The following is a 12,761-nucleotide window of genomic DNA, read 5'->3' as shown; positions in this document are numbered from 1 at the left end:
TAATAGACTTGTGGGGAATCTCCTGTGCTTTGCTGTTTGCCTTTTGTGCCCTGTTCTCCTAGGACTATCTTGGGCCCTGGGAAAAGTGTTCTTGGTGGGCTGGGCTTTGAGGGGATAGGAGCCCCTGGCTGTGGGCCCACTCTGCAGCCACGGGGAAAGGGCTGGACCTGGTTCTGTTATTGCTGTTGCCACATCCAGGCTGGTCCAGTCCCATCCCCTTATCTCAGGCCAATGGAGAGGCGGTTCCTGTAGGCTCTCCAATCCCTAGTGAGCCTCAGCCAGTGGTGTCTGCTGTTATCACCATGGTTCCTCCCAAGCTGTGGGGCCTCCTGGCCTGTGATGTTTCTGGGGTCCTGGGAACATGTCTCCCTCTGTCAATCCGGCCTATAAATCAGAGGGCTGGGCTGAGCCAAGCCTTCCTTGGAAAGCGCGGGCCAAGAACTCCCCCTTTTCCTCCCCTTACCCCTACCCAAAACAGGGTTAGCCAGGCTTGTATGCCAGTTGGCTCACCTGTGAGCTTGGGAGGCTCTCTCACCCCGCAGCCCTGGCCCCCTCATCTCGCCCTGGTTCCCTCATCCTTGTAGGCTCAGCTCAGCCGTCACTGCTCCCTGACAAAAGCTCTGACAGCACAGGACCCAGAGTGGCCAGTGCTCTGGCTTGGGCCAGGCACTGTGCAGCTTTTTTCCTGCCTCCCCCAACTTGTCCTGCCTCCCCTGCTGGCAGGCAGTTCCCTGACGGCAGAGGCTGTGGCCAACACACCACTGGGCCACCTGGGCCTAGCATAGAATAGGTGCTGGTTAAGCTGTGTCCAGGGAATGAACAAATCAGCAGGCTGTGTGTCTCCCGTGCCAGGTGAAGCTTGGGGGAGGCAGGTGGGTGTCATCTACGCATCCTTTGCACCTGGCCTGCAGGGACGTCCGAGTTGGCTACCTCTCTGGGTCTCGTCTGCCCTCCCTGATGCTGCCTCTCCTTTGCTGGCTTCTCCCCTCCCCAGCTGCTCATCCCTGGAGTCAGTCCTTGGCCTCTGTGTCCTGTCCTTCAGGTGACCTCAACAGTGACCACTCCCAATATCTCCACACAGACCCCTTCTGTGACTCTCAAACTCAATGTGACCACAAGAGCCCCCCCACACTTCCGGCCTGCTCCTCCCAGACCCGGGAGCCCTCACCTCAAGAGGTCTGCGTGGAAGCTCTGCAGACCTCTTGGCTTCCCTTTTTCTCTCTGTCCTCTCCATCACAGATCTTGTCAGCTTGACCTTCACAGTACTTCCAGAACCCAGCTGCTTCTCCTCGCCTGCTCAGATGGCAGCCTAGGACCCAGCATCTCCTATTCTAATAACCCCTTACCTCTGGAGTACTGGCACTCAGCCAGGAGACAAGGTCACAGCTCACTTCCTCCTCTGCTGGAATCCTCTGTGCTCCCACCTTTCCCTACATCTCCTAGCACCCTTCAATCCCCGCAGCCACACCCCTGGGGGCATCCCCTGATCCTGGCAGGCTGTCGCCTCTGCCTGGGATACCTGCAGGGCTCATCCTGTCACCTCTTCAAATGCTACCTCATGTCCTCTGCTCTGAGGATCCTTCCTCGACCTCCTACTTAAGTGGCGCCCACCCCCTGCACCTCAGCATCCTTGTCTCCTTCACCCCCTGCATCATCCACAAGGCTTATGATCTCCCTCCCTGTTAGGTGTGTTTACCTGTTGGGCCTCCTCCGAGAGTCCCCACCACAGCAGGGTTTCTGTCAGTCCTGTTCACGACATACATGTGGGGTCAAGTGTAGTGCTGTTGGCACCTGGCAGGTGCTCCATAAATCTTTGTTGAATGAGTGGTTGCACAGACAGAGTCGGGGGGTGCATCAGCCTCAACTGTGCTGCTCTGTGGGAGACCAGCACCTTGAGGGCAGGGCTGGCTGGCTCCATGCCTTCTGGGGGCATCTCCCAGCCCATGACAGCCTTGCCCTTCCTGCAGACATCAACGAGTGCGTGACGGATATGCACACATGCAGCCGGAGCGAGCACTGCGTGAACACGGTGGGTTCCTTCCGCTGCTACAAGGCTCTTACCTGTGAGCCTGGCTATATGCTCAAGGATGGCGAATGTACAGGTGAGGAAGGCCAGCTGGAGACCCCGCCCCCACCCACCTCACCCTGCCCCTGACCTTCCCCACCCAGCCTCCTGACCCGCCCTCCCTCCTGACTGGCAGCTGGGCTCCTGGCACAGGGGAGGAGGGCTGGCTGGAGGCCCCGCTCATCTTGCCCCGCCCTGGACCATACCTGCCCCTGGCCCGCCCAGAGTCTTGCTTCTGGCAAGCTCCCAGCACTTGGGTTTTTTGCCTGTAGGAAGACCCCAGGTGATGGTGTTTAGGGCAGAGGTGGGCATCCACGGCTGGGGGCTGGTGGGGGCAAGGTGAGTGTATAGGTCAGTTATTCCTCTCCCTATGCCCTGGTTTCCCTGTTTATACGCTGAGGTGGAGCTCCATAGAAGGGTCACTTCTGTCCTTCTTCCAGAGAATTCTAACCTCCTAAGAGGAGAGAATTTCCATTAATCTGTTTCAACAGATGCTTCTCCAGCTCTATTTAGGGGCCTGGCAGGATTCTAGGTGGCAGGGGTGCCTGTGGGGGTGTGTTCTTGTTGCCGACCTCTTGATGAGGGGGCGGGGGTGCAGGGATACACCAGGATGGTGGGTGGCTGGGGCTGGTGTGCTATAGGTGCAAGTCCAAAGAGGCCAGCCCCCTGGAGGTGATGTCCAGGTAGAAACCTGCAGGATGAGAAACCCTGGGAAGGGTTTTCCAGGCAGAAGGAACAGCAAGTGCCAGGCCCTTAGGCAGGGGAGGGGTCTTTGCGCAAAGACAGAAAGGTCTGGTGGGATACACTGCTGGTGGAAGCGGGGTGCAGGGCTCGCAGGCCCAGTTGGGCAGGGAGTTGGGAGTCTCCTTCACACGTGATAGGAAGTGTTTCATTTTTAACTAAAAGCGTTCAGAAGAATCACCCAGGAGGTGATACCCATAGACATGTTCCCTTGCTGCAAGGAATATAGAGATGGGAAGTGGCCCTGAGGTCTGGCTTGAGCTCAGGGGGTGGATAGACACACCCACTATGAGGCCCTGAGCTGGGCACTGAGCAGAGGTGGGATGAGCTGGGAGATGAGCCCAGGCCTTTGGCTCACACCTGTGGCTGGGCTGCTGTGGGAAAGTGGTAGAAACCTTGGAAACCAAAGTGGGTGGATGGATGGACTGCAGACAGATGCACATCATTGGTCTGCCATCAATGAGACCGAGGGAGTCTCAGCTGCCCCGTGAGCACCCGGTGTTGACTTCTTGTTCTGTACGTCGGTTTGCTCTGTGAAGGAGGAGGCTCATTAGAGTCCCTGCTTCTGGATTAATGTGAGTAAATAAGTAGTCTCAGAGTGCTTGGTACTGCGCCTGGCACTGGGCGGAGCTCAGTCAAAGGGGTGACATCATTGCTCCTGGCATGGGCCATGGCAGCATCCCAGGATGCAGAAGACCATGGATGACCATTGAAGTCATGGCAGGGGTGTGTGGGCAGGGGCCTGGGGGCCCACCTGCACCTGACACCCAGCCTGGTCTGTGTGGCAGATGTGGATGAGTGTGAGCTGGGCACGCACAGCTGCCAGGTGGGCTTCACGTGCCAGAACACCAAGGGCTCCTTCTACTGCCAGCCAAGGCAGCGCTGCATGGACGGCTTCCTGCAGGACCCTGAGGGCAACTGCGTGGGTGAGGGGGCCGGAAGGGCTGTGTCTGCCCTGCCTGGGGGTCTTTGGGAGGGCTGGTTGGGGGGTGGGCCCTGAGGGCTTTAGAGATTGGGGAGGCCTGGCTTGCTCTTTCCTTCTCGTGGCCACAGTGTCAGTGCCTGGGCCCAGGACGCACTTGTAGAATGGAAGCTCTTAATTTCCTGAGCTGTCAGATCTTCACTGAGTTACTTCTCTTGTGGCCTCAGTTTACCCATCTGTGGGCCTGGACTAGGTGAAAGTGTATTCTATTTTTTTAACCTCACCAGCAGTGCCTGAGTTCCGGGAGGGAAAGCTCCTCGGGCCCTGGGACACCCAGGCTGGACAGTCTGACCTCACAGCCCTGACCTGGGCTGGTCTGGGGCCTAGGACTGGCCACTTCCTGGTGCAGCCCTGGACTCTGATGCTGGGACCTGGGGAGGGGCTGCACTGGGCTCCCTGTCACCTGCATGTGCTTCCACAGACATCAATGAGTGCACATCACTCTCTGAGCCCTGCCAGCCTGGCTTCAGCTGCGTCAACACGGTGGGCTCCTACACGTGCCAGAGAAACCCGCTCATCTGTGGGCGTGGCTACCATGCCAGCCAGGACGGGACCAAGTGTGTGGGTAAGGCCCACCTCCTGCTGGCCCTGGCCTTCCTGGCTTCTTGGGAGTGGGGGACCCGTGCAGGGGAGAGCCTAGGCCTCAGGGTGCATGCTTACCTGCCCCACAGATGTGAATGAGTGTGAGACAGGCGTGCACCACTGCAGCGAGACCCAGGTGTGCCACAACCTCCCTGGCTCCTACCGATGCGACTGCAAGGCTGGCTTCCAGCGGGACGCCTTCGGCCGGACCTGCATTGGTAGGTGGGGACTGGTGGTTAGGACCCGCCAGTTCCCCTGAGAGGTGTCCAGGCCCTTCCCCCAGACCAGCCTTTCTCTGACCTTTCTCTGGGCCTGACTGCCTTCCTGCTGTCCTGTCCACCTGGGACTCTGTCCTCATCACTCTCTTTTCTCACCCTTTTTCTGTGTCTCTCTGTTCCATGTCTCTGCCTCTGGTCTCCCTCCAGTACCTCTGTGGCATTCCTCTTCTGCTCCCTCTTCCTGTCTCAGTCCCTCCCCATTGCCTTCTTCTGGGTTCCTGGGTCCCTCTCCTTCTCCAGGGCTGAGGGAGCTGGCGTCCAGTCCACCCCTGCCCCCATTGAAGCCCACCCTGTACCTGCCACCCTCCCAGACGTGAATGAGTGCTGGGCCTCTCCCAGCCGCCTGTGCCAGCACACCTGCGAGAACACACTTGGCTCCTACCGCTGTTCCTGTGCCTCTGGCTTTGTGCTGGCTGCCGATGGAAAGCACTGTGAAGGTACTGGACTCTGTACTGCTCTCTGCAGAGCCCTAAGCCCTGCCCCCAGCCCTTGCCATCCATCCAGACCTGCCCTGGCCTCAGCTACTTGGCTGTTCTCTTCCAGAGCCCCCTCCCCAGCTGGGACCTGCCAGCCATCTCAGACTGGGGGCTGGGTGTCTGTTGTCAGCGCCCAGTCGGCGGGGGGGGGGGGGGGGGGGGAGCTCCTCGTGGGCAGGTGTGGCAGCCCAGCCCCTGCCTCTTGGACGGTTCTGATCCTGGTCATTGATTGCAGTGCCCTGGGGTACAGGCAGGGAGCAGAGTGAGACAGGAGTTAGGCCTATGGCCACTTGGATGGCCTGGCAGTACCCCTGATGATGCCACCGGGCAGTGACATCCAGAGTGACCTGACTTGGTTCTCCAGATGCCAGAAATGTAGATATTTACATAACATCTGCTGGTTTTATTACGTTGCTGATGGAACTAAACTTAAACAACACACTGAGTTAAACCAAGCACGTGAAGGGGTGGGACCTGAGGCTGAGTCCTCACTACGTGGGATGAGCCTGTAGTTGATGGAGGAGTGTGGGAGGGGCTGTCACATTGTTCCCCCTTGTGTTCATGGTGTGGTTGGACCAGGTCTGGTGGGACTGGTGTGGAGGGGGCTCCCAGGCTGCTTGGTGAAGGGGTGGGGGTTGAGTGAGGGAAGGGGATGTGGGGTTTCCACCCTGTGTGGCTGGCCCCATCTTTCCCAGCTCTTTGCAGCCTGGAGGTGCTTTCCTCCTTTCTCTCCTGGGGAGGTGAGTCTGCTGAGAGGCCTGGGGAGGCTGCGCCCCTCCCTCTGCCTCCTGTGGGACAGGACCTGCCTGGGGCAGGGGAGCGTGCAGGCTTGCTATGTAGGACGGCACATGGACAGGCCCCTAAACAGACCTGTTGCCCCCATTCGCTCATTTGTGTCACAGTCCCTTGAGAGCCCCTCTCCCGCCAGGCTGGGCCCAGAGAGCTGAGGGAAGGTTCATTTATTCACTTCTTGGCCATCATCCTCTTGACACTTTATGTGAACACTGAGTATGTTGTGAGGTCCTGGGGTTCGTGGCTCAGACAGCGACCTGCAAGGCCCTATACCCCCTCCGCACTCACTCTGCTCCGACCACACCAGCCTCCTGGCTCTTCTCTGTGTGCACCGGGCACACTCCCAGCTCAAGGCCTTTGCTCTCACTGTGCCTTCTGCCTGGAAGGCTTCCCCAGATCCTACAGGACTCTAGCCCCCAACACTGCTCCTGATCCAAAGTGCGTGCCACCTTCTGACATACTAGTTATTCCATTTGTTTAATTATTGCCCCCAGCTCTCCCCCAGTGTACACGCGAATGCCAGCTCCACAAAGTTCATCTTGTTCATGGCTGCGTCCCCAAGCTCAGCTCAGGACTATAGCTTGCAGAGCTCAGCAAGTCTGGGTTAGATGAGTGAGAGACACACCCCTTCCTGCAGGGAACTCACGGCCCTGGGATCCATCTTCCCTCCCTTCACTTTCACCTTCAGCCAGCTCTCTCGTGCCAGCTCTTGCCCTTTACCCACGCCCATTTAGGGCCAGTCCTGGATGTGAGCCCTGTGACTGTCTCCTCTAGGCATCAGGCCGGGACTCCACCAGCAAGCCCCATTGCTGGCCCTGCCTCAGCTGCATGCCACGGGCAGGCTTCTTGTCCTTTTCTGGGCCTCCAAGCCCCCAGTGACCCAAAGGGGAGGCTGAAACTAAAAGTCCCTCAAGATAGGCTCCTGATGAGGTGGGACCTTGGCCCCCATCTCTGGGCTGGGAGGACCCCCCCCCCCCCACATCCCCTGGCTGGTCTCTTCGCAGATGTGAACGAGTGTGAGGCACAGCGCTGCAGCCAAGAGTGCGCCAACATCTACGGCTCCTACCAGTGCTACTGCCGCCAGGGCTACCAGCTGGCCGAAGACGGGCACACCTGCATAGGTGCGGCTGCTCTGCCCAGGGCCCCTTCCAAGAGGCACTGCTTCCCATGTGCTGGGTCCTAGAGTCCTGCTGGGCAGGGACACTCAGGGCACACAGAAGCCTAGTGTCATATTGGAGGTCATATCCTGGCAGGGCTACCCTAGGCAAATGCTTCCCCATTCTGACCTCAGGCTCTTCCCTTGCAGAGTGGAGATGATGGTCCTGACCTCAGCGGGATAAACTATTGAGTTAAATACAGCTGACCCACGAACGACGTGGGGGTTAGGGTTCCCTCCCACCCCCAGTCGAAAATCCCTACCTTTACGATTGACCCTCTGTATCCAAGGTTCCCAAGGGTGGACCACACAGCACTGCAGTATTTATTGAGAAAACCCCTTGCGTACGCAGAGCTGTGCAGTCCAAACCTGTGTTGTGCGGGAGTCTGCTGGTTCTTGTCCGGGCCCTGCTCCTACCTGGTTGGCCCCAGCTGGTCGTAGCAGTGATGGAGCAGCCCCAGGGAGAAGGCCTTGTGGTGGCTTCCTGTGTGCTGTGTAGCTCTGGGCAATTCTCTTCCTCTTTGCCCTGCTGTCCTCATCTGTAAAATGGGCCCTCAGGCGCCACAGCTGTGGCAGGGATAGGCTGACCACCAGCGGTTGGTCCCAGGGGTTCAAGAGGGGCTGAAATTCTCTCTGGCAGACATTGATGAGTGTGCTCAGGGTGCCGGCGTCCTCTGCACCTTCCGCTGCATCAACGTGCCAGGGAGCTACCAATGTGCATGCCCGGAGCGTGGCTACACCATGACAGCCAACGGGAGGTCCTGCAAGGGTGAGTGACGGGTCTGCCCCCCCCCCCCCCCAACCACCTCACCTCTGGGGCTTCAGGCAGCCTCCGAGCAGCCATAGAAAGCCTACCACAGCTTGCCATGTGGTTGCGGCTCTGACACCAAGTACATGAGCCACTGGAGGCCACATTAAGTGAGGTCTATGCTTGGGATGAGGGAGGTGGCAGTCTTTCTGCTGCTTGAGCCAGCCTAGAGTCTTCAAGGCTTGGACTCCGCTCTGGGTCCTGCCCCAGGAGCAGGATGGGGGTCCTGGCTGGTTCTGAAAGGCAGGAGACCTGTCCATTGAAGAGTCTGGAGAAGAGGAGCCTCAGGGGTCCCAGAGGTTGGCCAGAGCTTCCTAGCTACAGAGCTCTCTGCTTTTTAACCTGAAAAATAATCAGTATGGATTCTGTAAATGATGAGGATTTTGCCCTCTGTAAATAGCTTTATGTTACTAGAGCATGATTTCATTTTTGAGACTGAGGCCATGTTCTGCCTCATGGCAGAACAGTGTGGGCTTCTCAGAGCTCAGACACCACAGTGACTTTTGCTCTTGAAAGCTGAAAACCTGTTGGTTCAGAAGCTTCTCCCTAACCCCTCATCCCTGGCCGTGAAGGGTCTGGGAATGGCTGGATGTCACATGTGCCTGCATCGGCACCACACGGGGCTCCCAGGGCCTTGGCTGCTGTCTGGAGGGGACGAGATGGGGTGTGTGGCATGTGAACCAAGGGTCCACAGGATGAGCTACTCAGAGACCGAGTGCCAGGGTGGGTAAGGGTGGCTCGGATGAGGGTCTCCAGCTCTGGGGGACCCTCCCATCGCCTTCCTATGCTCCCTCCAGACCTGGACGAGTGTGCACTGGGCACCCACAACTGCTCCGAGGCCGAGACCTGCCATAACATCCAGGGCAGCTTCCGCTGCCTGCGCTTTGATTGCCCTCCCAACTATGTCCGCGTCTCTGAAACGTGAGTACCCCATCCTGCCTGGCCTTGGGCCTGGGGACCTTGCTCTGAACCTGTGCTGCCCAGGGCAGAGGCTAGGTGACCGGTGGCCCCTGCCTTCGCCACCTTCTGCTCTTTACAGGCCCCACTGCCAGGTTTGTGGTCTGATTAGCCATATATGGCTCCAAAACAAAACAAAACAAAACAAAACAAAACAAAACAAAAAAACACCTTGCAGAAAGTTTGGAGAATGAATGAAAGGAAGAAGAGTTACAAAAACTTTGGTCCCCCCCACCCCCTCTCCAACACACACATACACACACACACCACGTTAGTTGTCTCTTGTCTCATTCCAACACTTTGCACCTTAATGTGACAAGTAGTCACTATCTCACGCAGTTTTGGAGGGTCACAAGCTAAGAAGGAGTTTAGCTGGGTGGTTTTGGCCCAGGGTCTCATGGGGCTGTGTCATCTGAAGGCTTGATGGGCTGCAGATCCCACTGCCCACTCGTGGCTCTGGGCGGGAAACCTCAGCGTCTCACTATGTGGGCCTTTGCCTGGGCTGGGGCTTCTCCAGCAGGGGTCGTCGAGAAGGCAAATGATGGTCCTTTGTAACCTAACCTCAAGTGACATATCATCACTTCTGCCACTGGCCACGCAGTGGGGTGGGGGTACCCTGGGAAGGGACAAACAGGGTATGACTGCCAAGAGGTGAAACACCAAGGGCCATCTTGCTGCATGCTGGGGACTACACTGCCCATTGACGCCTCCTGGTGTTTGGCCATGTTTCCTGTCCTTTGCTTGCTAAATGTGCATTTCTGTAAAGTACTTGGCATGTCCATCCTCTCATCTGGGCTCTGCTGTCGTGTGATATGCTTGGTTGTTCGACACCTGCTTTCTCTGCCTCGCCGCCCTCTTTCGAGTCTGTGTATGCAGCCCGCCTCAGGTGGCACTTCTTAGCATATTTGCACCTGTGATTTACCTCCTGGTTGTCCTGCTGGCACTGTGCCTTGTTCGCCAGTACACACACTGCCAACTGCTGGGGGGTGGCCATGTGCAGGTGTGTTGGGACACTTAGGTGAGTGTGTCTTGGTGACCATGGGCAGGTGATCTCCCTTCTTTGGGTCTCAGCTGCCCTGTCAGCAACATGGGGTGATGGTAAAGCCGCCCCCAGGGTGGGTGTGCTCACTCGATGAGTGAGAACCCGTCCTGAGTTTACCCAGTGTGTGGCATGGCCTGGTGCTGCATCAGTTCCATGTGTTGGCGACCTTGTACCCAGGCCCTGCGTGGCTGTGCACTGTGGTTCTCCAGTCAGGGACTCAGACGGTGCTCTAGAGAGGCTGAAGCCTGGAGCCCGAGCATTGTCCCGTTTTGGAAGCACCGAGCTTTGAGATAGGGATGTAGTGATGGAGGTCACAGTATCTTATTGCACCAAGAAGAGACCAAATTGTTGCTGTGCTTAGAAATTGAAGCCTGGGGCTCCACAGGGTTTGGTGCAGGTTCTGTAGTCATTGTCCTTTATTGTGGCCGGGTTCCCAGGCTTCCCCTGGCGCAGGTGTGCCTTGAGCTCTCTGATACTGGGAGAGGGAGAGAGTGGGCCATCCCACGTCAGAAGGGGAAATGGCTCTGAAGGAGAGTCTGTTATGGAAGAAAAGGGAATCTGAAAAATGATTGGAACAACACAAACACCCTGGCCAGGGGACCCATGCAGATGGGCAATGTGCAGGGCAAAAATGGAAGGAGGAACATCAGAATGAAAATAGGAAGGAGAGGACCAGTGCAAGCTGCCAATAGTCCCTGCCTGCACGTGCTGAGCACTGCCTGTTTACACACTCTCCCTTTACCCACCCTTAAACCGCAAGGCTACCAACCGGTTTTAGGAGGAAGCTGAGGTCCTGAGGTCTGGTGGCCTGCAGAGGATGCATGCTTGCCTGCGGAGGGTGGACTGGGGATGTCCGGGTGGGTGGATCCCCACCCCCACCACCGCTGACGCCCAGCACTGCCCTGCCCTGCAGGAAGTGTGAGCGCACCCTGTGCCAGGACTTCGTGGAGTGCCAGAACGCTCCTGCGCGGATTACGCACTACCGTCTCAACTTCCAGACTGGGCTGCTGGTGCCCGCACACATCTTCCGCATCAGCCCGGTGCCCGCCTTCGCTGGTGATACCATTGCGCTGACCATCACCAAGGGCAATGAGGAGGGGTACTTTGGCACGCGCCGCCTCAACGCTTACACGGGCGTCGTCTTCCTGCAGCGGTCGGTGCGCGAGCCGCGGGACTTTGCCCTGGACGTGGAGATGAAGCTCTGGCGGCAGGGCTCCGTCACCACCTTCCTGGCCAAGATGCACATCTTCTTCACCACCTTTGCCCTGTGAAGCAAGGCTGGCCACGTGCGCAGAGCCCGGATTCCCCCTCCCCCGACAGTCTGCGTTGGGTGGGGGCGGGTGCTGCAGTGGGTTTGCTCCCACCCTGTAAAGTAACTTAATTTTGCCGACTCACTCCTCACTTTTGGTCTCTCCCCGGCCAGAGGGAGCCTTGGAGGGTAGTTCCAGGGGCCCTGTGGGTGGGGTGGGAGGATCAGAGTCTATATGTGACCAAGACTGGAAATGGCGACCACGTGGGAGCTTTTGGACTCAACTGGGTGACCTGTCCCCAAAGATGATGCTCTGATGTTCCACTGTGATTAGCTCTTCACTTTTTTTTTAAGAAAATCATTTTTAAGTGTTTTTGTTTAATTATAAAAGTAGTACATGTACATTGCAAATATATATATATTCAAATAGTACAAAAGGGTTTTAAAGTAAAAAAGTGAAAAAGATAATTGGCTTCCTATTGTGAAGTGTTTGCACATGACCATGGTGGCTGGGTGTCAAGCGGCCCTGGCCTGGACCTCACTTGGGGTTGTTGAAAGGACTGTGGGAGAACATGGTGGCTTCCATCCTCTCCCTCTGCCTTCCCCACCCGCTTCCCTCCTTTCCTCCAAATGTGGGCCTCAGCTGGCTTGTTTGCATGTTGTCCAGGAACCGGACGCCCCGGACGCCTCCATTTTGTATTACTTATGTCACCTTCCGACCTACTGCTGTCCGCACCTTGTGATGAGCTTGTGCAGAACGCTTTAGCATAGCGATGAGCTAAATCCAGTTCTTTCTCAGGCCAGCTGTTTTCCATTGGTGTATGTCCTTCAGGGGTTGTAACTCAGTTTCATTGTATTTGGCCATCGTCAAAGGTATTATGACCTCACCAACGATGCCAGGGCTATGTAAGCAGCGAGAAGTTAGTCATTAACAATCCATCCAGCTCATCATCTATCCTATGACTCTGTGTCCTCAGGACAAGGCCACTCGGGGTCACAGCTTCTGTTCCACCTTGTCAGTCTCCAAAGGCAAGAGTGAGCTAGGCTTTACCTTTTAGGCATCTGGTGTGATGGAGCTGGGAAACAGCATCGCCACTCTCTCCAAGCCACATGAGATGCTAAAGCAGCACTGGACAGACATGGTGCTGCCTTTCCCTTTCCCCGACTGCATGACCCATTTGCCCTTCACCCTCAGCTACGATTTCCTCTCTCTCCATTGGTACCCTAATTCTTCCACCTTGGGGATGAATGTTTGCTTTGGCCGTTGTCCTAGTCTAGAGCAAAGGCCGCATTGCCCATCCACACTATTCCTATAGGTAGACTGCCAGGTCCAGGACCAGGGGCCATTTCAACCAGCAAGTAACACAGTTACAGTCATTGTCAGCCCTGATTTTGCCAGACGGGGTGAAGGCCTTTAGGAATTTCGGCATCAAAGTTTAAAAGTCTGGTTAGAATTTCTTGCCTAGGAATCAGCCCTGCTTCCTGCACCCACCATTGCAGCCTTGCTCCTGGAACAACTAAATCATGTACGAAAGTTGAGATGATGTGGCAGAGGGGAGAGTAAAGCGTAGTCATGCCTACATCCTCCTCCTGTGGGGAGAATTGTGTAGTCTTCACAGCATCCCCCTCCCCA

At 56.9% G+C, this 12,761-nt stretch overlaps 1 protein-coding gene across 6 annotated transcripts in view; it reads left to right on the top strand.

Moving 5' to 3' along the window:
• Positions 1-11,593, top strand: part of FBLN2 (fibulin 2) — a 73,256-nt gene extending 61,663 nt beyond the window's left edge. For 4 of the 6 annotated variants that reach the window (XM_021069383.2, XM_021069382.2, XM_084989534.1 and 1 more), the window contains 9 exons: positions 1,968-2,102; positions 3,595-3,732; positions 4,210-4,353; positions 4,460-4,588; positions 4,960-5,085; positions 6,921-7,037; positions 7,713-7,841; positions 8,678-8,801; positions 10,793-11,593. In XM_021069383.2, coding sequence (XP_020925042.1) covers positions 1,968-2,102; positions 3,595-3,732; positions 4,210-4,353; positions 4,460-4,588; positions 4,960-5,085; positions 6,921-7,037; positions 7,713-7,841; positions 8,678-8,801; positions 10,793-11,150 — 1,400 coding nt within the window. In that variant the 3' untranslated portion in view covers positions 11,151-11,593. The remainder of the gene's footprint in view (positions 1-1,967; positions 2,103-3,594; positions 3,733-4,209; positions 4,354-4,459; positions 4,589-4,959; positions 5,086-6,920; positions 7,038-7,712; positions 7,842-8,677; positions 8,802-10,792) is intronic. The other 2 variants (XM_084989537.1, XM_084989536.1) reach the window with 1 other exon arrangement.
• Positions 11,594-12,761: the final 1,168 nt, after the last annotated feature.

The sequence above is a fragment of the Sus scrofa genome, chromosome 13, assembly GCF_054392235.1.
Source record: "Sus scrofa isolate SSC_HxYL_T2T_F1_AM1 chromosome 13, Sscrofa_HxYL_maternal_Yorkshire_Landrace_v2.0, whole genome shotgun sequence".
Classification (NCBI taxonomy): domain Eukaryota; kingdom Metazoa; phylum Chordata; class Mammalia; order Artiodactyla; family Suidae; genus Sus; species Sus scrofa.
Note: the sequence above shows the minus strand (reverse complement) of the source record. Positions and strands in the feature narration are given on the sequence as shown.